This window comes from Hirsutella rhossiliensis (genome assembly GCF_020360975.1).
Source record: "Hirsutella rhossiliensis strain HR02 chromosome Unknown scaffold00011, whole genome shotgun sequence".
Classification (NCBI taxonomy): Eukaryota; Fungi; Ascomycota; class Sordariomycetes; order Hypocreales; family Ophiocordycipitaceae; genus Hirsutella; species Hirsutella rhossiliensis.
Window position 1 is genome coordinate 454,605 of NW_025408677.1, and position 21,196 is coordinate 475,800.

The window sequence follows — 21,196 nt, forward strand, 5'->3', positions numbered from 1 at the left end:
GTTAGCAGGATCGTCCCGGCAGGCATCCCGACGAAGTGGAAGTCCTTGGTCGTCTCCGAGGCCAGCACGATGCCCGCCGGCGGCCGAAGTGCATGATGAGCTCCGCCGAGACGCGGTGGCCGGGGAAGGCGCGGTCGGGGATGACGTCCACCGCCGTGTACCCGGCCCCGTTCACAAGCTTCAGCCCCTGGTGCGTGTTCTGGTTCACGACGACCGGCATGCCCGGCACGAAGAGGAAGACGGCCGGCACCGGGGTCGCGCTGTCGTCGCCCTGGCCTAGCATTAGCACCGCCTCCTCTTCCGTCGGCACGCCGTCCCTCCACTTATGCTCGGAGAGGAAGACGCGCGCCGCCGTCCGCCGCCTCTCCCGGAACGCGAGCGCCGCCTCTAGGTTGAGGTTCCAGCGGTTCCGGTTGAGCGGCGTCACCACCGTCAGGCCCGTCTCCCACGGGATCCGCCTGCCCGGCCGGTAGCATCTCGAGTTGAGCAGCTCTAGGTCCGACCGGTCCTGCTCGCCCCGGCGGATCCGCCCGAGCAGCCGCCGCAGCTCCGGGTCGCCGGCGGCCCGCATCTGCTCGTCTAGCATGACGACCGTCGTGAAGCGCCGCCACAGCGCGTGCGCCTTGTCGTGCTGCCGCCGCTGCTCGGCCGCGAACGCCCCGTCCTCGTCCCACGCCACCGCCGCGCTCGGCAGCAGGATCGACCGTTCCTGCACCGGCCGGAACTGGTGGAAGTCGCCGCAGAGGATCACTACCGGGATGCCGCCGAAGTCCCGCGCCGACCCCCGCAGCCGGCAGAGCTGCTCGTTGGCGGCGTGCAGCGTCCGCGCCCCGAGCATGCTGACCTCGTCGATCACCAGCACCTCCTTCTCCTGCCAGTCCATCCGCGACCGGCCGTCGACGAAGCGCTCGCCCTGGCCCGCCAGCCGTACGCCGTCAATGTCCTCGTCGCCCTCCCGCCCGGCCGCCCTGGCCGACCGTAAGGCCGCAGGCCGAGTGCAGCGTGATGCCGTTGATCCGCGCTGCCGCCGTCCCCGACGTCGCCGTAACCAGCAGCCGGCTCGATAGGTCCCTCCGGGCGAGCAGCTCGACGAGCGCCTCGATGACGCGCGACTTGCCGGTGCCGCCCTCGCCGCCGATGAATAGGCAGAGCTGGCCACCACCGTCGCCGCCTGCGTCGTCGCCCTGCCGGATTCGGTCGAGTTGCCGGCACACGATTAGGAGGGCGATGGCCTGCTTCTCGTTGAGCGTGAGCTGGCCCGCCAGCTCCTGCCGGCGGCGACGAACGAGCTCGACGGGCCGAGCCGCACGCGCATCCCCGCCGCCGTGCCTGCGTCTGCGTCGCCGTCGGCCGCCGTTACGTCGATGTCGTCCTCGCCGAAGCCCCCCATCACCCCGCGAAGGGCCGCGCCGCGGTCGGCCCCGACGCCCGCCGCCGCCCCGCCGCCCTGGATGCCCTGGATCGCCCGCTCCCGCCCCGCGCCGCGCTCCTCTGCTGCGACTTGATGGCCCGCACCTCTTCTTGCCGCGGCAGTGCCGCCCCGACAGCGCCGAGCCCGGTAGGTTCACCCGCCTGCCTGCCCTCTCGTCCGCCACCACCGTCGCCGCGAGCTCGGCCGCCGACCCGAGCGCCGACTGCTGGAACCGGCAGAGCTGCTGCGTCATCGCTAGCAGCTCTGTTGACTGCGCCGTGACTTGTCCCGCGCTGGCGGCGTTCCGACGACGTCGATGAGCCGAGCCGCGTCGCCCGCCCCGCCGGCGCGGTATGCCTCCTCGCCCCTTCGGCCGCCCCTGCCTTCGTCGTCGGCCTGCGGCGCCGTCATACCGCCCTCCTCGGCCGTGGCGGCCCACTGCTTGGCGTCGCGCTTCGCGTCCTCCGCCGACCGCCGGAGGAGCTGCACGTTGTCTGCGAGCCGCGCGACCCTCGGCGCCAGCGACTCCGGCGCCCGTGCCCAGATGTTGTTAATGTCGCCTGCCTCCTCGCCGAGGAAGGACTCCCACGGCACGAATAGGGCCAGGTGCTGCACCGCCGCCCTAGATGCTGTTAGCCGATGCCCCTAGCTGCTCTGCCTTCCTCTTAGGCGCCCCGTCTTATAGTACGCACCTCCGGTGGCACGACTCGTCGTCTTCCTCGCTGAACTCCTTGCTGAGGTATCCGTCGACGCATACAGTCGCCCCGCAACCCGGCCGCCTAAGCGCCTGCACCCAGCCCTTCCCCGACGCCCAGCTCTCCGCGAAGGGTACCTCACCCCAGCCCGCCATACCGTCGGCGCCGCTGCCGTTTTGCTTTAACCTTACAAGCGATGCGTAGTCATAAAGGCAGAGGCCCCGCAGGAGCTCGCCCCGGTGCCGGTAGGCCTCGACGAGAGGGATCCTCAGGCCAGCCTCCTCGACGACGACCGTCTCGTCCGGCGCGTCGCCCGTCGCCTCGGCGCCGCTCGCCCGTCGGAGGTGCCGCCACCGGCGGAAGACGGCCCAGTAGAGCTGGTTTGCGTTTATATACGCCCACGCTGAGCCGCTGCTAAACTCCGCCGGGTACCCTAGGAGGTGCGCGATCACCTCGACCTGCGACAGCGGCCGCTCCGTAAAGACTCGATTCGCCGCCTTAAGCAGGAACGTTCTCGTCTTATTCCCCCCTACGGGGTCCGCCGCCGTCGCTACCCCTTCGGCCCCGCCCTCCCGGCCGGCGTCGCGGTCGGCGCCACTTCTGTTGCCCTCTCCCGTCGGCTCTAGCACAGGAAGGAACTCGGCCGCGGCGGCCACACGCTTCCACACCGGGTCCTCTACCTTCGTCGCATAGTTAGTAATATAGTAGATTAGGGCCATGGTCTTGCGCTGCGTCGCGATGAACGAGATGTCGTGGTTGTGTCGTAGCCCCACTGCCATCGCCCTGTTCCACCGGTTCACCATGCTATGCGTCCGCCGGATCTCGAGCACCCCGTCCGCCGTCAGCGCCGTCCTCTCCACCAACCTCCACGGCGCCTTAAACCGGCAGAGGTCCCCTTCCGCGCCCCACGCCGAGCGAGTATTTTACGCAGGTCGCGCTATGCGTATGGATCTGCGTCGCGCCCGCGCAGAAGTTGGCCTCCTCGTCGAAGGTGTCCGTGAAGCGCGCGACGTCGTCGAGCCGCGACGATATGTCCGCCGTGGCCGACCGCTCTGCCTGCATGGCACAGTAACCTTCTGCGTCTAGCTCCTGCGGCCTCGGTTCAGCTTAGGCCCCTCAGCCTGCCCCAGATAGGGGGCATCGGGGGGGGGGGGTTTGTGTTAAGGCGGCCGCCTTACCTCAGAGAAGACGCTATCTACGTAGCGGACGATGCGCTCCCGGTACGCCGCCTGCTCCTCCGCGTCCGGGCCGGCGAGCGCGTCGCCAATGCCCGCGTTGCCCTTAGCCAGAGGAGCCCGTGGATGTGGAGGGCGCCTCGCTCGTTGGTCTCTACCGCCCCGTAGTATGCGCCGACGTGGCCGAACACCGACTCCTCCCCGACGTTGACGTAGTGCTCGAAGAAGAGCGTCATCTCCCGGTGGAAGAAGACGGCCGAGCTCATCGGGTCCGATATGGCCAGCCGCGTCCGCTTATACGCGGTCCCTAGGTCACTTAGGAAGGCCTCGGCCTCGTCGGGGTCGCGGCCGCGGTGCGCCGCTAGCCGTAACTTTACTAGGTTCGTAATGTCGTTCGGGTTCAGCGTGAACCAGATAGCCGGCACCCCGTACCTAACGATGAGGATAGTATCTTCTTCCGCATACTAAGGCGGCTCTCCTCGACATTGGCTGCCGGTAGCCGAACACGGAGAGGGACCGGAGGAGCTCTTTACCCCGTCGTCGCTAGTCTTACCTGTGGCCTCGAGCTCGGCCTGGCCGCCTCGAGCCTCTGCGCCGTTAACGACTTTAGTAGGCCCTCGACCCTTGCGAAGTTCTTCCTCGCTACGCCTAGCATGCTGGCCTGGCGGTTCTTAGACCGCACGCCCATGTTAAAGACAAGGAAGGCGAAGATAGGGTGCGTCGCGAACCGGCCGCCGTGACGCCGCAGCACGACGTCGGCCCATGCCTGGAGCTTCATGTTCCGCGTCGACATAAGGCCCTCTGCAACCCGCTCCGCCTGGGCGCCCTGGTTCCCGACGCTAGGGCCCGCGCTCTCTCCCGCGGCGTCCTCGTCGGCGAGCCTCGGCCCGCCTAAGCCAAAGGGGAACAGGGTCGGAAAGGCCTTTGCAAAGAAGGAGGCGTCCGCCGAGTCGGCGAAATCCTCGCCGCGTCGCACCTGTATGTACGGCTCGCCGTCGCCGCCGTCGCCCGCCGCCCCTCTGGCCGCCGTCCCTACCCACGTCCTCGGGCCGGCGCGCGCTCCCTCGGGCCCGACCGCGTCGCGGGCGAAGCGAATCTTCTCGGCGTCGGCCACATCTGGCGCCCCATCTAACGGGAACATGCCGGAAGACGTTACCTCATTGATTACGTCCCCGTCCTCTTCGGGCCTAGCGCCGTCCCTGTCGTCGTCCTCGCACGTGAGCCCGACGTCGCGGCTCCTCGGCGGGGTCCTGGCCCTGCCTTAGCATCGCGAGGATTTCCTCGATCTCGGCCGCGCCTCCGTCGTCCATGGCCCGCTCCGACGGCGGCACCACCTGCGCCGTCTGCGTCCTCTCCCGCGCCGACGGCTCGTTTCGCTCCGGCCGCTCGCACACCACCGGCGGCACCCCGTGCGGCGGCGCCCCCCAGCTGGCTATCTCCGCCGCGTCGATCTCGACCTCGCCGTAGAGCGGGTTGTTCTCCTTGAGCCAGGCCAGCGCCCTCTCGACCGCCGACCGCCTTACCGACAGCAGGCCTGATAGGTCCCGCGGCCCGGGCCTCTCAGCGCCCTGCCACGAGACGTGGATCTCGTCCATGACCCGGACCAGCGGGTGCGGGAGCACCTTGGCAGCCAGGCCCTGCACGTCGTTCGGGAACACCGTGATATGGCCCTTGACGTGCCTCGGGTACCTCACGCTCTGCCTCTGGCCGCCGGGGATGCTATACTTCGTCACGAAGCCGTAGCACGAGTTGAGCGAGATGAGCTTCTCCTCGAGCGGCGTGAGGTCCTTTAGCTCGTCGGGGTACGCGTGCTCGCAGCCGAGCCGCCCATGGAGGTGCATGGCCGGCGACGCCCCCTCACGCCCGGCCCATCGCGCGCACTCTGCGCAGACCGCCACCGGCCTGCCCTCCGGGAAGCAGGCTTGGCACCCGAACGGGGACCGCCCGCCCCCCGCAACACCGCTCCGCGACCACCCCTCCCACCCCTCCCACGCCATCTCCCTCAGCTCCCCCTTGGCCCGCTTCCGGTAGCATAGCGTGCAGGTCGCGATCGGCAGCGTGCCAGCGTCGTGGAACGCCCGGTAGAACTTCCGCACCGTCCTCACCTGCCTCTCGCGCGGCACCGGCGCACACCACGTCTGCTCGTTAGCCAGCCTCTCGCCCGCCTCGAACTCCTCGTCGAGGTGCCGCAGCGCGCTGGCTAGGTCCTCGGCCTGCAGCTCCCTTGGTCTCGGCACCTTTCACCGACCCGGCGCGTTTCCGCTCGGCCTGCCCACTACTAAGATGGCGTTTCCTCTTCTGCTCTTCCCTCGCCTGCCGTCTTATCGCCGATCTACCTGCGTCCGGTTAGCTATCACCGCTACACGCCTTTACCTCGCTCTACGACCGTACCTGCCGAGGCGCTATCTCTGCCGCCAACAAGCAGCCCGGCTGCGGCCGGAGTTGTGGCGGGGATCTCGGCCCTGCTGGCCGGCCGGGACTGGATGGCTCGCGGCGAGTGCTGGCTTCCGATCGAGACTACGGCCGAGCTAGTCCCGCTTGACGGCGGCGAAGGGCCGGCGGCCCTCCAAGTCGGTTGTGGCCGAATATCCCGCGGAACGTCCGAACTTCTCGTCGGCGGCGGCGAGGCCCGGCGGCCTCCACCGTCGGCAGAGGCCGGATTTCCCTCGGTGCGCGCTGGCTTTTCCTGAGGCCGAGACGGCGCTAGGCCCGCCTTGCGGCAGCCGGCGCCCTGCCGCCGTCGGTGTCGACAGAGCCTGGATATCCCGCGGCGCGTCCGAACTTCTCGTCGGCGGCGAAGGGCCGGCGGCCCTCCATGTCGGCTGTGGCCGAATGTCCCGCGGAACGTCCGAACTTCTCGTCGGCGGCGGCGAAGGACCGGCGGCCTCTACTGTCGGCAGAGGCCGGATTTCTCTTGGTGCGCGCTGGCTTTTCCTGAGGCCGAGACGGCGCTGGGCACGCCTTGCGGCAGCCAGTGCCCTGCCGCCCTCGGTGTCGGCGGCAGCCAAGTTGCCGCCGCGCTTGGTGTCGGCCGAGGCTGGATATCCCGCGGCATGACTCGGCCTGCGCTGATCCTCCATCTCCTAGTCCTGGCGGTCTTCCCGCCCTCGCCTCGGAGGCGCCTCCCTTGACGCCTCTTCTTGCTCTCTCCGAGGGGCGCCGCTAGCAAGTGCCGGCGCTGCTGTGGTCGGCTGGAACTCTGGTCCTGTGTACGGCGCTGCGCAGGCTTCTGGCGCCGGGCTTGCCCCGTCCCCCGCTCCGGACTGGTCCCTTCCGTTGGCTGGCTTCATTGCGACACCGGTCTACCAAAGCCCCCACGGACGTCTTGTCTTCCTCTTTTGCACCTGCCCTCTTTGGCCCTGCCTACTTATGGTGCCACTAGGCCCCTGGCGTAAATCCTCGTAAGTGTAATAACAGCGTATAAATCCTTGCCTCGATTATTCGCCCTGCACTTATCTTGCTGACTGGCACCCTCTTGCGCATATAGGATCCTCTACAAAAGTCTATATATCTTACTCGTAGCTCTCTACTATGTCTATATGCGTGCTGCTGCTCTTGCATTATACCGGCGCCGCCTTTCTATTAAGCCCGCCCGCCATTGCCTGCTGCCATATGCGATAGGCTAGACGGCCTCGGCCGATCCTTATATGTACGTCGCCGCGACGGCTTCTTCTTGCCTATGCTTTGCATGCTACGCTTTTCCTTCTTGTCATCCAGCTCTTATCAGTCAAAGCTTCCGTATGCCCCTAGACACTTGCCCGCTGAAGTTTAAAACCATGTCTTACACGTGTTGCGAATAGGGCTGCCTGCTTCTCCTCGAATATAGCTTCGCGCGTCCTGCTTGTCTTAAAACTCTCAACATCTTACTAGACCGCCTTTAAAGTTCTCCTTCTCTTATTGCACTCTCCTCTATACGCATCTTATAACCCTCTTTACAAAGGCTCCTTATATAACCTACCACTAACGCCATGTTGCGTCTTTGTTTAGAATCCTTTGACTTCTCTTACACACCATCGCCACTGGCCCTTCTCTTTACACTAAACTCGTAAGACGGTATATAGGTAGGGAGCACTCCTGCCTATCTTTCTCGCCGCTTTTAGCTTTGCCCCAGCAACGTTGCTCTTTACTACACGGCCGAGCCATGTCTTCGTCTCCGTCGGCGGACAGCTCTGCCCCGCACCTCCGCAAGCCCCTTGGCTCTAGCAAGGGCGCGGGCAGCGATATGTCCATGATGTTCTTCGCCCAGCCCGACTGCCCCGCGAGGTTCGCCCACCACGACGAGCACCGCATTAGGGGCCTCAACGCTGAGGCTATCGCCCGCGTCCTCCTGCCGGTGCCCTCGTGGCTGCTCGAGGCCGACTACGCACCCCTCCGGGCCGAGGGCGACGACCTGGGCCCTCTCTCTCTTTAGCCTAAACCTCTCTATCTACGGCCAGCCAATCGTCGACACGGACTGGTCCGAGCAATGGTTCCTTATGAGCGGCCGCGTTCACCCCTACGCCCTCGCCTGGGAGGTGGAGCGCCGCGACGGTCTTGAGGCCGGCCCAGACGATACCGTCCTCTACACAGTGCCCGCCCTTATCGTCCGCGACCAAGGCTACCAGCCGTGCGCCCCCTTCTTTTTTTTTTGCCCCTTCACCGGCCGCCTCGCTGACTTCTCTCCCTAGCGTCCTCCCACGCTCCTTGGCCTCTGGCGGCCAGTTCCCGTCTACGCCTCCTGTTGTCTCCTTCCATGGCGTCATCGCCGGGCCTGGCCTTGACCTCCTGCGTGGAGACTTCCTGCCAGGTCTCGGGCCCGACCAGCTCCGCTGCTGCGGCTTCGTCCGGCTCACTACCTACATCACCCCTGGCCTGCCGGACCGGATTCCCTTTAAGGGCTACCACCCTTCCAGGTCTTTGTTATCTTTCCCATCTATGCTAACCCTTGGGCCGTGCTATGCAAGAAAATTGCTGAAAGGCCTAACTCTTCCTTCCTGCCCGGCGTCCCTTTACCTGCACTGGAAAGGTCGTCGGCCTTCTCGACCACCGTCTTATGCTCTGCCCCGGGCTCAGAGCGCGATTACGTCTTTATCGTCGTCCCGGACAGCTGGAACTTTGTCGACAGGCCCTCGGCGGCCGCCTCCGCCTCGGCTTCCCCCCTTGCTACGCCCCTTAAACGTCAGACCCTATCCGCCTCCTCTACCTTTGATTCCGTCCGCGCCGCCTTGTACTCCGTTGCTGCGCCGGCCTCGGCTGCGTCGGCTCCCCCCCTCGGCCCCGACCGCCCTCGACCCCGTCACACCACCGCCTAAGCGCTCCCACCCGGCCCTTGCCGATACGCCCATGAAGAGGGCGCGCTTGCTGCAGCAGCAGAATTCGCCGCCTTCCTCGTCTTCGGACACCGTCAGCTCCGCCGCCCCCTCCTCCTCTCCCCGCCGGCCGCTTCTTCGTCTCGACCGAGCGGCGTCCCGCCCGTTCCGCTCCGGCAGCCAAGCCGGGTTCCTCTTGACTCTATTGTCGCGAGCACCTCCGACCCGCCCGCTCGACCTATCCGCTATCGCATGCAGAAATGAGCTGCCTACTATAAACCTATCGCTCTCTTACGCCTCTTGCCTTTACCAAAATAAACCGTTCTCCTCTCGAGACGCTATTCCTAACGAAACTTATCGCTGCAAAATTACCATTACTCTACACATTACAACGTTTATCTCTTTTTGAAACAACAACTTTAGCTTGCGACCTATTTCTTACGATAGTGCCTGCCTCTATTTGTTCTCCGTGACCTTGTTTATGTCCTGCGCGTTATGCCTTGTCCCTTTACTTTCCTTCCTCCTCTCCCTAGCTCCTAGCTTGCCTTTGGCTTGCATCCCTTCTTGTGCACCTTCCAGTCCTCCTTTGGTGTTGCCTGCTGCAGTACGCCACCGTCAGGCATCGGCTGCACCTCCTCGCCCCGCCATCTCTCCACAAACCCGGCAGACCTTCCTCTGTGCTCTGCGCATCCTGCCCTTGCATTTGCGTCGCGCCCTTGTTTCCGCCCGCCTGCCCCGCCTCTGCCATCGTGTCCTGCATTTCCTGCCTCGTCCTAATTTCGCATCCTTCTTTGCCGCAGAACGACGACACGACCACGAGCACAAACGGCCTCTCTGCGTGTAGGTACGATATCGGGCTCTGTAGAATCTCCTTTGCGAGTCCGCCGCAGCTCTCGCAGCGCACCCTGCTGCCTTCCGACACGCTGCCTCGTGCTCCCGTAGGATCGGCCTTATCCACTGTAGGAACAGTGCACTGGCTGCGTGGTTCGGCCTCGCCTGGCCTACCTGCGTCACGAGCGTCTTCGGGATGCTATGCTTGTACTTCAGCTCCGTGGCCCGAATTCGCACCAGAACTCCACGGAAACGTTGCAAGTGGCCATGCTGTAGTTGTTTTCCTAACTGCTCGATCGGTAGCTAGGGTAGACGCTTCTGCTCTCCTATTCGTGCCTTGGTGCCTCTCTTATACTCCTTCCTCTCTCTTACCCCGCAACCGTTATCATCGCTGTATTTGCCTTCTTGCTTTTGTCTCCTCTTCCCGCTGCGGGATGGTGCCCGAATGGCCGATTTATTTGCCTACCTTCTTGCATGCATTAGTTCCTGGCGCTACCGCCTGCTTGCGTTCTTTGCTCTCGCCCTCTGTCTTCGTCTTGTTTGTCTCAATCCTCAGTCTTCGTTCCTCAAGGCTTTTTGCGCAACCCATGAGGGGTTGCCTTACCTGTTGCCTTGAGGAACGAAAGGCTTCTTCTTGCCTTGAGGAACGATGCCTTGAGGAACGAAAGGATTTCTATGCCGCGCTTTTTTGCCCCCCGAATCCGCGCCTCTGATTCGCTAGCTTTCTCGGCTTCCCGTTGGCTAGAAAAATTGCCTCTTTGCCTTGAGGAACGAAAGGCTCTTCTGGACGCGAAAAAAAAACCCAAAAACTTCAAAACTCATTCACCCTCGAAAACCTCGGCTTCTAATTGGCCCAAGATTTCCTTCTTTCGTCTTAGCCCCTCCTTGCAAGCTTCCTTCTTTTATTGGTTGTTTGGTTGTGCTGCTTTAGCACGTTGGCCGAGGTCCGAACCGCGACCTCTCCCGCATCCCTACTTAATACGAGCACGATGCTGTCGAGCGTCCGGCATCACCATGGCTGCACATATATGCCCCTGGAGCTTAAAGAGTCGACGTCTAGCCATCCCGAGGCCTCGCGAACAGTCTTGTCGCTCAGCTCACCCAGTCTCGCTTGTGCGGCGGTCATCTCCTCTGGAACTCTATTGCCCACCAAATCTCTATCCCGCACTTTAGAGACGAGCATGATGCCATCCAACGTCGGGCAGCGGGACAGCTGCACGTACAGGCTGTACGGGTCGCACTGCGAGGATACGGCGCGTCCATCGATGTTTGACGTCCGCGTCCCCCGCAGCTCCAGAGCTACACGCTCGAGCGTCCTGCCCTGCACTTTATAGTCTGTGCACGCGAAGGCCGCCGTACAGGGCAGACCCTTTCGGCTGACGTCGTTCTGCTGCCACGGCCTCTTTCGCTGGCATTGTATCTTGACGGTCATGGGCGTCAACAAGATCGTTCCTGGCGGCATCCCGACGGAGTGAATGTCTTTCGTTGTCTCGGACTCCAGCATTATCCCGCCGGCGGCCCGAAATGGACCGTCATGTCTGCCGAGATGCGATGCCCGGGTACGACTTGTCGAGGATAACCTCCAGCGCCGTGTAGCTGGCACCGTTCACCAGCTTTAGCCCCTGATGGGTGTTGTGGTTCACGACGACCGGCATCCCCGGCACGAACATGAAGACGGCCGGCACCGGTATTGCGCTATCGTCGCCCTGGTTCAGCATCATGATGGCCTCCTCCTCCGTCGGCAAGCCCTCCTTCCATTTATGGCCGGATATGAAGATGCGCAGCGTCGACCGGTGCTGGATCTGGAACGCCAAGCTGGCCTCCATGTTGAGGTTCCACCGGTTCCTATTCAGCGGCGTCACCACAGTGATGCCTGATGCCCACGGGATCCGCCTACCTTCCTGGTAGCATCTTGAGTTGAGGAGGTCCAGATCCGTGCGGTCCTGCGCGCCCAGTCGGATTCGCTTTAACAGCCTCTGCAGCTCTGGGTCGCCAGCGGCGCGCACTTGCTCGTCGAGCATGACGACGGTCGTGAACCTCTTCCACAGCGCGTGCGCCTTGTCGTGCTGGTGCCGTTGCTCGGCCTTGAAAGAGTTGTCCATGTCCCACGAGACGGCCGTGCTGGGGAGGAGGATCGACCGCTCTTGGACCGGGCGGAACTGGTGGAAGTCTCCGCAGAAGAGGACAATGGGGATCCCTCCAAAATCCTGGTGCGACCCGCGCAGCCGGCAGAGCTGCTCGTTGACCGCGTGGAGCGTCCGCGCACCGAGCATGCTAACCTCGTCGACGACAAGCACGTCCTTCTCCTGCCAGTCCATCCGGGATTGCCCGTGGACGAACCGCTCCGCCTGGTTCGGCATTCGCAACCCGTCGAGATCCCTGGCCATATTTGCGACTGCCGCGAGATCTTTGGAGAACCCGCAGGCGGAGTGGATCGTGATGCCATTGATCCGTGCTGCTGCCGTCCCTGACGTCGCCGTTATTATCAGGCGATTCGATTGATCCTTGGACGCGAAGAGTTCGACGAGCGCCTCGATGACTCGCGACTTGCCCGTTCCGCCCTCTCCGCCGACGAATTGGCATAGCTGACACCCGTTGCCTTTCTCCCTGCGCCGTATGAGGTCAAGCTGACGGCATATGATTAGGAAGGCAATCGCCTGCTTCTTGTTCAGCGTGAACCTCGCTACCAGGGCCTTACCCGCCTCGATAAAGGAGGTTGAGGCGCCGAGCCGGATCTCCATTCCCGCGCTGGCCTCTACCGTTTCCTCGAGGTCCGCCGCCGTCATCAGGATATCGTCATCCCCGAAACCCGTGAGCACGCTGCGCACCGCCGCCCGACGATCAGTCACCTCTGCCGGGGGCACGCTTTGTATTCCCCGGATCATCTTCTCCCTCTCCCTGGACGCACAGGTTTGCTGCGACTTTATGGCCCTAACCTGACTCTGCGGCGGTATGGTGGCTCCGGAGGATGCCCGCCCCGGGATGTTGATTCGTCTCGGGCCCCGTTCGGATAGTATTGCGGCCTGGAACTCGGAAGACGACGAAAACGCCAGTTGCTGGAAGCGGCTGAGCTCCTGCATCATCGCTATGAGCTCTGGCGAGCCGGCCGTGATTTGGTTCGCCCCGATCGAGCTTCTGACAACGTCGATTAGACGCGTCGTGTTTCCGGTACTGTCGGCCTGGTATACCGATCCGGGCTCGACACCCGCCTCCGCGGTGCCATCCTCGTCTAGATAGACTGCCGTGGAGTCACCGTCACCGGATGAGGCTGCCCACTGCTTGGCGTCCCGCTTTGCATCTTCGGCCGACCGTCGCAGCAACTGCACGTTATCGACGTAACATGATATCCTCGGGACCAGAGCTGCTCGTTCCCTCCCCCATATGCGGTTGATGTCGCCGCTTTCTTCCCCTAAGAAGAGCTCCCAAGGCACGAACAGCGCAAGATGCTGCACAGCCGCTCTTCGACGTGGAAATTAGCCTCCTCGACCCGGCGCCCTGGTCCGTCAACGACAAACGCACCTTCGGTAGCATGATCCTTCGTCGTCTTCGTCGAAATCCTTGCTCAAATACCCGTCGAGGCAGACCATGGCCTGCTTGCCCGGTCGCCTGAGCACCTGCACCCAACGGCTTCCTGGAGCCCAGCCGCTCTCAAGCGGGACCTCGCCCCAGGCGGCGGGCCTCGTCCCCGTCGTTGCGCTTCAGCCTGACTAGCGAAATGTAATCGTAGAGACATAGCCCTCGAAGGACATCTCCCCGGTGACGATATGCCTCGACGCGGCAAATCCTCTGGCCTGCTTCCTCGACGAGTATTGACTCGTCCACGGAACCATCTGCAGTGGCTGCGCCGCTTTCGTCGAAGGTGCGGCCATTGTCGGAAGACGTGCCAGTAGAGCACCGAAACGTTCAGGAACGCCCAGGTACTGTTATTCGTCAGTTCAGTCGGGTATCCCAGAAGATCCGCAATAACCTCGACCTGCGATAACGGCCTCTCCGTAAACACGCGATTCGCCACCTTCATTAAGAATTTTCGTGTCTTATTTTGCCTGCCATCGTCCCCGGCACCTTCGCCTCCACGAACCTCCGCGCCGTCGGCCATTTCGTCGCCTGCTCTGGGAGGCAAGAGGTCCGCGGCCGCGACGACGCGCTTCCACACGGGGTCCTCTACCTTGGTCGCATAGTTGGTGACGTAAAAGACGAGGGCCATGGTCTTGCGCTGTGTGGCGATGAAGGATATGTCATGGTTGTGGCGAAGCCCCACGGCAATCGCCTTGTTCCACCGATTCACCATGCTGTGCGACCTCCGAATCCGCAGCACGCCGTCTCCCGTGAAGGCCGTCTCGTCGACCAGTCCCCATGGCGCCTTGAAGCGGCATAAATCACCCTTGCGCCCCTTTCCCAGCGAGTACTTGACACAGGTCGGGCTATGGGTATGGATTTGCGTCGCGCCGGCACAGAAGTTCGCTTCTTCGTCGAACGAGGCTGAGAATTGCCGTTCATCGCCTAGCAATTGCGATATATCTAACGTCACCGATCGCTCTGCCTGGATTGCGCAGAAACCTTCCTGGTCGAGATCCTGTCCCATTCGTCAGCATTCCTCTCGCTCGGGTTTAACTGAACGGGGGACATGGGCCAACACGCGGCCCCCTGCACCATACCTCGGAAAAGACGCTGTCGACGTATCTGACGATGCGTTCTCGGTATGCCGCTTGATCCTCGCCGTGGATATCGACAAGCATCGAGCTTAGATGCGCGTTTCCCTGCAGCCAGAGCAGTCCGTGAACATGAAGCGCCCCTCGCTCGTTGGTCTCAACGGCGCCGTAATAGTGGCTGATGCGCCCGAATACCGACTCCTCGCCCACTCTGACGTAATTTTCGAAGAACAACGTCATCTCTCGGTGGAAGAATTCGGCCGAGCTCAACGGGTCCGAGATGGCCAGCCGCGCACGTTTGAATGCCATGTCGAGGCTTCTCAGAAATGCCTCGGCCGCTTCAGGATCACGTGTGCGGTACGCCGCCAGTCTCAGCTTCACCGGGTTCGTGATGTCGTTCGGGTTGAGCGTGAACCATATTGCAGGCACGCCACGACACAAGATGAGTGACTGGATCTTGCGTCGCATGCTCAGACGGAGTTCCCTCGACATGGGCTGCCGGTAGCCGTATAGCGAAAGGCATCTTAGGAGCTCCTTCACGCCATCATCGGTGGTCTTGCCCAGGCTCTCCAACTCCAGCCTGGCCGCCGCCAACCTATCTGCGGTCAGCGACTGTACGATGCGCTCTACCTCGGGGAAGTTCTTCCGCGTCACGCTGAGCATGCTGACACGACGATTCCTCGACCGCACGTCCATGTTGAAAACGAGAAACGAGAAGATGGCATGCGTCGCGAATCGGCCACCATGGCGCCGCAGCACGATGCCGGCCCACGTCCGAAGGCTCATGTTCCGAGACGACAGGAGATCTCGCGCGGCCGTCTCGTCTCCGACTGCCGTAGCGCGCGAATTGACCGTCCTCCGACCCTAGGATGACTTCCTCCGCCAGCCGTGGTCCTCCACATCCGAACGGCAATAGGGTGGGAAAGGTCTTCGCGAAGAACGAGGCGTCCAGCGAGTCGGCGAATTCATCTCCACGACCGACGTGAATGTACGGCTCACGGACATCCATACCCCCTCGACCCGCCCCGCCGACCTTATCCATGCCCTCAGGCCCGGCCGGTCGTCCTCGGCCCCGTCGCCGCCCACGGCATTGCAAGCAAAGCGGACCTTCTCCGCATCCGACACGCCCGGCGGTCCGTCCAACGCAAACATGCCGGAAGAGGTTATCTCGTTGATCATTTTGGCCCCGTCTTCGGGCACGGCATCATTAGCCCCGTCCGCTCCGCCCCCCTCAAATTCTCGACTCGGCTTGTCCGATACGTCTTGTCCCTGGCGGAGCCGAGCAAGGACTTCCTCGATCTCTGCCGGACCATCGTCGTCCATGGCCCGCTCTGCGGGCGGCACAACCTGTGCCGTTCGCGTCTTCTCCCACGCAGACGGTTCGTTCCGCTCCATGCGTCCGTACACCATCGACGGCACGCCGTGCGACGGGGTTCCCCAACTATCCATTTCCGCCTTGTCGATCTCAATGTCGGCGTAATGGGGATTGTTCTTCTTCAACCAGACAAGCGCTCTCTCGACGACTTGACGCCTCACCGACAAGAGACCCGACAAATCGCTCGGTGCTGGCTTCTCCGCGCCCTGCCACGAGACATGGATCTCGTCCATTGTTTGCAAGAGCGGGTGCGGAGCACCTTCTCGCCAGCTCCTGCACGTTGTTTGGGAACACCGTGATGTGGCCTTGACGTGTCTCGGATACCTCACGGCCTGCCGCTGCCCGCCCGGAATGCTATACCTCGTCACAAAGCCATAACACGAGTTCAGCGAGATGAGCTTTTCTTCGACCGGCGTCAGGCCCTTGAGCTCGTCGGGGAACATGTGCTCACAGCCGAGGCGACTGTGAAGGTGGACCGCCGGCGACAGGCTCCCGCGCCCCAAACATCGAGCGCACTCCACACAAACCGAGACGGCCTCGCCTCGGGAAAGCAACTTCGACACCCAAATGGCGACCGGCCGCCTTTGGAACGCTGCTTGACCTCCATTGGTCCCATGTGCTCTCCCTCAACTCCTTCCTTGTGCACTTGCGGTAGCACAGCATGCAGGTCATTATCGGCAAGGTGCTCACATCGTGGAACGCCCGATAGAACTTTCCCACCGTCGATACCTTCCTCTCATGCGGTACTGGTGTGCACCAAGTTTGCTCGTTGGACAGCCTCTCCTTCACGGCGAATTCCTCTTCAAGGTACCGCAAGGCACTGGCCAAATCCTCCGCCTGCAATTCCTTCCTCCTCTGTCCCGGATGGCCGCCCCGTATGCGTTTCGTCAGAGACCCGTCACGGCCGGGGTGGCGCCTCCTCTTTCTCTGCTCCACGGGCCGCGAAGGTCTCGCCGCCTCGTCTCGTCTCGGCCGACCCTGTTCTCCACCTGTGGTCTGGCGTGATGGCCGCGCTGACAACAGTCCGAATGACTGCCCATCTCCTGCTGCCTCGCCCTCTCTTTGGGCTGGATTGGCCGAACCGGGTACTCCTGATATTCCCAGACGGACGCCTGACAGCGGTTGCTGGCCGACCTTCTCTTCCGGGCTACCTTGGTCTCCTCCGGCCCTTCCGCATTCTCCATTTCTTTAGGTCTGATTGGCCTTGGCGAATGCTGACTCCCGTTTCCAGCCGAAATCTCATCATCATTGTTGATCCTCCATCCTGGCGCTTTCTCCCCACACCAAGTGTCCGCTCAATAGGACCGTTCGGCCTCACCAGTACGTCCCCGCTAGATTGCCTAGGCCCAACGGTCTCAGGTCCACTTACGGCCACGACAGACGCTCTCCCACTGTCTAGGTCGTCGTCTCGCCCGACCAAGGCCTTCGGGGGACTTGGTGCTTGCATACCAACGGTGGCCGCTGCGCTCCTCCCATCACCCCCAATCCTCCTCCTCTTGGGCAAAATGTGCCGGTACGAGATCGAGTCGTTACCCTCGCACTGCAATACACCGCCGACGGGTGGCTCCAGACTCCCTCCACACGGCTTCGTACCCAGCCCCGGCATCGCAGCGTCCGTGTCCATACTCACGGGCTCGTCACGCACGTTTATCGGTGCTAAACGTCGTGCTGGCCGCACCTTCGAAATGCCATCGTTCAGATCTGATGTTCCCCTTCGCCGCCGACCGCCTCGCCGACTGCCCCTGGGCGACGCTCCTTTGAGTGCTTCCGCTTGTTCTCCCCGGGAGACCTCCTCGGCCGGCGCCTGCTTGGCCTGGATAGGCTGAAACCTGGATACCACGTTCGCCTGTCTTTCATATTCCGGCACCCGCTTCAACCCTTCATCCATTGCACTCAATCTCGCCTCCGCGGTACCCCCCGTTGCAGCAACGGCCGCTGCTGCCGTCACTATCTCGCCTTCTCCCCCCACCGATTGAACCTTGCGCCTAGGATTCTCCCCCATGATGATGCTGTCTTAACGCCGAAGATCTGCAAACGGACGATGGATCGCAAAGCTTTCGCCCGGAAGATTCTCCCAGGTTGTCTCGCTTTCTGGTAATGGTGCGCTCCGCCGTATCTGGCATTCTTCCTACCAGCGGTTTCCCAAAGCCCTATTGTCTTTATATCACCGAGGCAACACGGTAATGCTTGTCTGAGAGGGCCCCCTTCCCCCTTTTCGGACGGCCTCGACCAGCCCATGCGCAGGAACTGACACCGCAACCTATCCTGAGCGACCTTCAACCGCTCTGCCCCCGCTTCCTCCGATTCCATCGTCGCAAGTGCGCGTTTGAACAAACGTCGTATTAGACTTTCTTTTTCTCCACTGTCCATGCTGCAGCAGGCAAAGGGGTAACCCTGCCATTTGGCTCAGCTCACCCGGACGATAGCTTCCAACACCGTCATCCCCAGCTTTCCCCTCAATCCTAACAGCAACGTTCCCCAGGCCGCCTCTTCGTTTCACTCATTCGTGGCGTTGAGCACCATGTGCACCATTCTTCTCCTCATGCTTGTCATGACAAAGTTGCTCGCCCCTCCCGTCCTTTCCGTAATCCCTTCAAAATACAATAAGCTCGTTCACTCTCCGCTTCCTACTTTCCTGCTCCACGGTTGCAACAGTCGTTTGCGTGCGGGACAAAACACTGATCAACCCCACGTAGATGCAGTGATACACCATGTCTTCCTCTTCACCTCTGCCCCCACCACACCTTCGAAGGCCGCTCGACAGCCAGAGAGACGCTGGCGGTGAAATGTCCATGATGTTCTTCGTCCAGCCGGATTGCCCCTCCAGATTCGCCCACCAAGACGAGCATCGCATCAGAGGCCTCAACGCCGAGACCATGGCCCGCGTCTTCCTGCCTCCTCCGTCGTGGTTGCTCACTGCGGAATATGCGCCTCTCCGATCGGATACCGACGACTCCGCGACATCCATCTTCTTCAGCCTCAATCTCTCAATTTACAATCAGCCAGTTGTCGCCTCCGAATGGACCGAAGAGTGGTTTTTCATGAATGGCCGCGTCCATCCCTACGCCCTTGCGTGGGAGGTCGAGCAACGAGACGGTCTTGAGTCTGACGCCGGAGGCATCCTTCTCTACACTATGCCCGCCCTTATCATCCGCGACCAAGGCTACCAGCCGTAAGGACTACCAATTCCTCCGCGCACACCTCGAGCACTAAATTTAGCTGAAATGGGCCTCAAGCGTTCTTCCTAGGCTCTTTGCCTCCATGGACAGCTTCCCCCGTATCCCCCCCATCGTTTCCTTCACCGGGCTCATTGTTGGCCCCGGCCACTCCCTGCTACGACAGGACCTTCTGCCAGGTCTGGACGCCACCCAGCTGAGGTGCTGCGGCTTCCTCCAGCTTTCGACCTATATCACTCCCGGGATCCCTGACAAGATCCCTCTCAGGGGCTTCCACCCGTTTCAGGTCTTCGTCATCTTCCCCATCCGCGCCAACCCGTGGGCCATCCTTTGCAAGAAGATGGCCGAGAGGCGGGACTCTCAATTTCAGACTAATATCTCCTTCACCTGCACGGGCAAGGTCGCTGGCCTCCTCGATCACCGCGTCATGGTCCACCAGCCGAGCTCCGACAGAGACTACGTCTTCATCGTCGTCCCGGATTCTTGGACTTTTCTCGACAAGACCGCCACCACCGCAGCCGCGTCGGCCTTAGCCCTCACATCGCCACCGAAGCGGCAACCGTCCTCCGCTTCGGCGGCCTTCCAGGATGCCCGCGCTGCCTCTTTCTCTGTCGCTACACCTGGCGCCCTCCGCCGAGTCCTCCGCCTTCGGCTTCGACTTCGGCTTCGGCCGATCCCGTTACACCGCTGCAGAAGCGTCCTTGTCCCGAGCCCGCCGACACGCCAACGAAGAAACCGCGCCTGTTGCAGCTGGCCTCAAAACCTTCCTCATCGGCCGCCACTGGAAGCTCTGCCACTCAATCGTTCTCGCTTTCCGCTGCCTCTTCTTCCTTCGAGCCGGAGACGATGAGACAGAGTCCTGCCTCGGGAACCGTCTTGGGACCCGCCGTTGATTCGATCGTTGCCTACACGTCAGACTCATCGGCCCGGCCGCTCAGAAACCGCCACCCAGGCAAAAGGACAATGGAAACAGAGTAACTGCTTGATATAATAGTCTACCGATATAAGTTACAACATTCACAGAAAAGTGATTCAGTTCCATGCTTTATCTTGCTTCTTAGTGTTACGGCCAGGCACATACGAGCCTTGACGGCTATAAAGATGTATTGGCACTATGAACAAAGACTCAAAGCTAAGGAGCAAGAAAGGAAGACTAGACTACACGACCGAGCGGGCCCTTATATAGACACGAGGTCGCGCGTGGGCACGTGATGCTGCTTGGGCACGTGACACTGGTGAGGTTCTGCGCTGGCTCTCTACGCCGGCGCCCAGGGTCGTGACACTACCCCCCGTCTAAGGCCTTGATATGCGTATCAAGGTAGTCAGTCGTGGCGGCGGGTTCTTGGTTTCACGGCTTTCTGCTGTGTCGTCATCGTCTCGTTCCTCGCAGCCCTCCTCCGCTGCAGCACATTCGATCCAGTATTGCAGGTTGACGGGTGGGCCTGCTGCGTCCGGATGTTCATCGTGGAAAATCTTCAATGCCATTGGTGCGTTACGGAAATTCCTAGCCGGGTACCAGGTCTCATCAGGGTCACATCCCTTCCATAAGACCTGGTATTCCAGTCGTCGACTCCTACCGGTTACTCGAGACTGCTGGACTTGATCAACCTCCCACTCGGTTCTCCGTTGATCTCCTCGGGTGGCGGAGGTGACTGGATCTGCTGGGGCAAGGGGTTATCGGCTGCTTTTCGAAGACGGTCGGCGTGGAATAGGTTCTTCATTTTGTACGACTCGGGCAGCTGCAGTACGTAGCTATGACCGCGTTCTTCCAGGATTACGAACGGACCTGACCATTGGTTATCTAGCCGAGTAGTCGGAGCGTTCGTGGCGAAGCCTTTCCTGCTGAGAAAACTCGGTCACCGATGGCAAAGTCGGTTGGTCGTCGTTTCCTATTAGCCTGTTCCTTCTGACGTTCTTGAGCGGCGGTGGCAGCATTCCTGGCGTCTTCCTGGGTTTCCTGGGCGGTCTGCACAAGTTCCCTAGCTCTGGCGGCGGGTCCGGTGGCAGCGGTCTTGTCAGTCGGGGCAGTGACAGGGGGTCCGGATATCTCGGCCTAGGGCTACTTTTAACGGTGCCATGTCGATGGAAGAGTGCCAAGACGAGTTATGGGCGAAGTCGAGGGCGGGCAGCAGGGAACTCCAGTTATCTTGATGCTTCGTCACGTAGAATCGTAGCTTTTGATCTAGGTATTGATTTGTAACTTCTACACCCCCTTGGGTCTGAGGGTGTAGGGAGCTTCCATGACGATGCTTCGTTCCCGTGAGCCGGTTAATCTCTGCGAGGAAGGCAGAAATAAACTGTCCAGCGTTGTCAGAAATCCATACGAGGGGCATACCGAAGAAACGATAGAGGTAGCGGAAGTAGCGGCTAGCTAAGACTTCTGCCGTATCGTTTTTCTTTCCTGGGAGCGTGGCGATAATCCGGCTTAGCTTGCAGACGAAGGTCCAAACATAGTCATATCCGTAACGGTCTTTCGGCATATCCTTCCCGTCACATTCGACGTGCTCCCAAACAGAGGTCGGTACGGGCAGTGGATGGAGCAGTCCAGGGGTCTTGTCTCGAGGGGTTTTGTTGCGGCGGCAGTCGTGGCAGTTCC

The 21,196-nt window shown here is 61.8% G+C and overlaps 6 protein-coding genes across 6 annotated transcripts; 2 read left to right on the forward strand and 4 right to left on the reverse strand.

Moving 5' to 3' along the window:
* Position 1: 1 nt before the first annotated feature.
* Positions 2–4,422, reverse strand: HRG_08864 (PIF1-like helicase domain-containing protein; the record flags this gene model as incomplete). The annotated part of the gene is made up of 10 exons (XM_044867335.1): positions 2–913; positions 978–1,268; positions 1,310–1,500; positions 1,577–1,655; positions 1,721–2,033; positions 2,104–2,981; positions 3,034–3,195; positions 3,285–3,386; positions 3,440–3,745; positions 3,835–4,422. The coding sequence occupies 10 exons, from the start codon at positions 4,420–4,422 to the stop codon at positions 2–4; spliced, it is 3,822 nt and encodes a 1,273-aa protein (XP_044717356.1).
* A 46-nt stretch (positions 4,423–4,468) lies between these two features.
* Positions 4,469–5,122, reverse strand: HRG_08865 (Arrestin-lik; the record flags this gene model as incomplete). The annotated part of the gene is made up of 1 exon (XM_044867336.1): positions 4,469–5,122. One exon carries the CDS (start codon positions 5,120–5,122, stop codon positions 4,469–4,471), a length of 654 nt encoding a protein of 217 aa, XP_044717357.1.
* Positions 5,123–5,809: 687 nt separating this feature from the next.
* On the reverse strand, positions 5,810–6,361 carry HRG_08866 (uncharacterized protein; the record flags this gene model as incomplete). Its single annotated transcript, XM_044867337.1, has 1 exon — positions 5,810–6,361. The coding sequence occupies one exon, from the start codon at positions 6,359–6,361 to the stop codon at positions 5,810–5,812; it is 552 nt and encodes a 183-aa protein (XP_044717358.1).
* A 1,061-nt stretch (positions 6,362–7,422) lies between these two features.
* HRG_08867 (uncharacterized protein) lies at positions 7,423–8,572 on the forward strand (the record flags this gene model as incomplete). Its single annotated transcript, XM_044867338.1, has 4 exons — positions 7,423–7,656; positions 7,718–7,887; positions 7,949–8,212; positions 8,287–8,572. The coding sequence occupies 4 exons, from the start codon at positions 7,423–7,425 to the stop codon at positions 8,570–8,572; spliced, it is 954 nt and encodes a 317-aa protein (XP_044717359.1).
* Positions 8,573–10,903: 2,331 nt separating this feature from the next.
* On the reverse strand, positions 10,904–15,657 carry HRG_08868 (PIF1-like helicase domain-containing protein; the record flags this gene model as incomplete). The annotated part of the gene is made up of 8 exons (XM_044867339.1): positions 10,904–10,938; positions 11,004–12,859; positions 12,920–13,014; positions 13,296–13,320; positions 13,378–13,973; positions 14,056–14,879; positions 14,950–14,977; positions 15,061–15,657. 8 exons carry the CDS (start codon positions 15,655–15,657, stop codon positions 10,904–10,906), a joined length of 4,056 nt encoding a protein of 1,351 aa, XP_044717360.1.
* Positions 15,658–18,216: 2,559 nt separating this feature from the next.
* HRG_08869 (uncharacterized protein) lies at positions 18,217–19,493 on the forward strand (the record flags this gene model as incomplete). Its single annotated transcript, XM_044867340.1, has 3 exons — positions 18,217–18,596; positions 18,661–19,122; positions 19,187–19,493. The coding sequence occupies 3 exons, from the start codon at positions 18,217–18,219 to the stop codon at positions 19,491–19,493; spliced, it is 1,149 nt and encodes a 382-aa protein (XP_044717361.1).
* Positions 19,494–21,196: the final 1,703 nt, after the last annotated feature.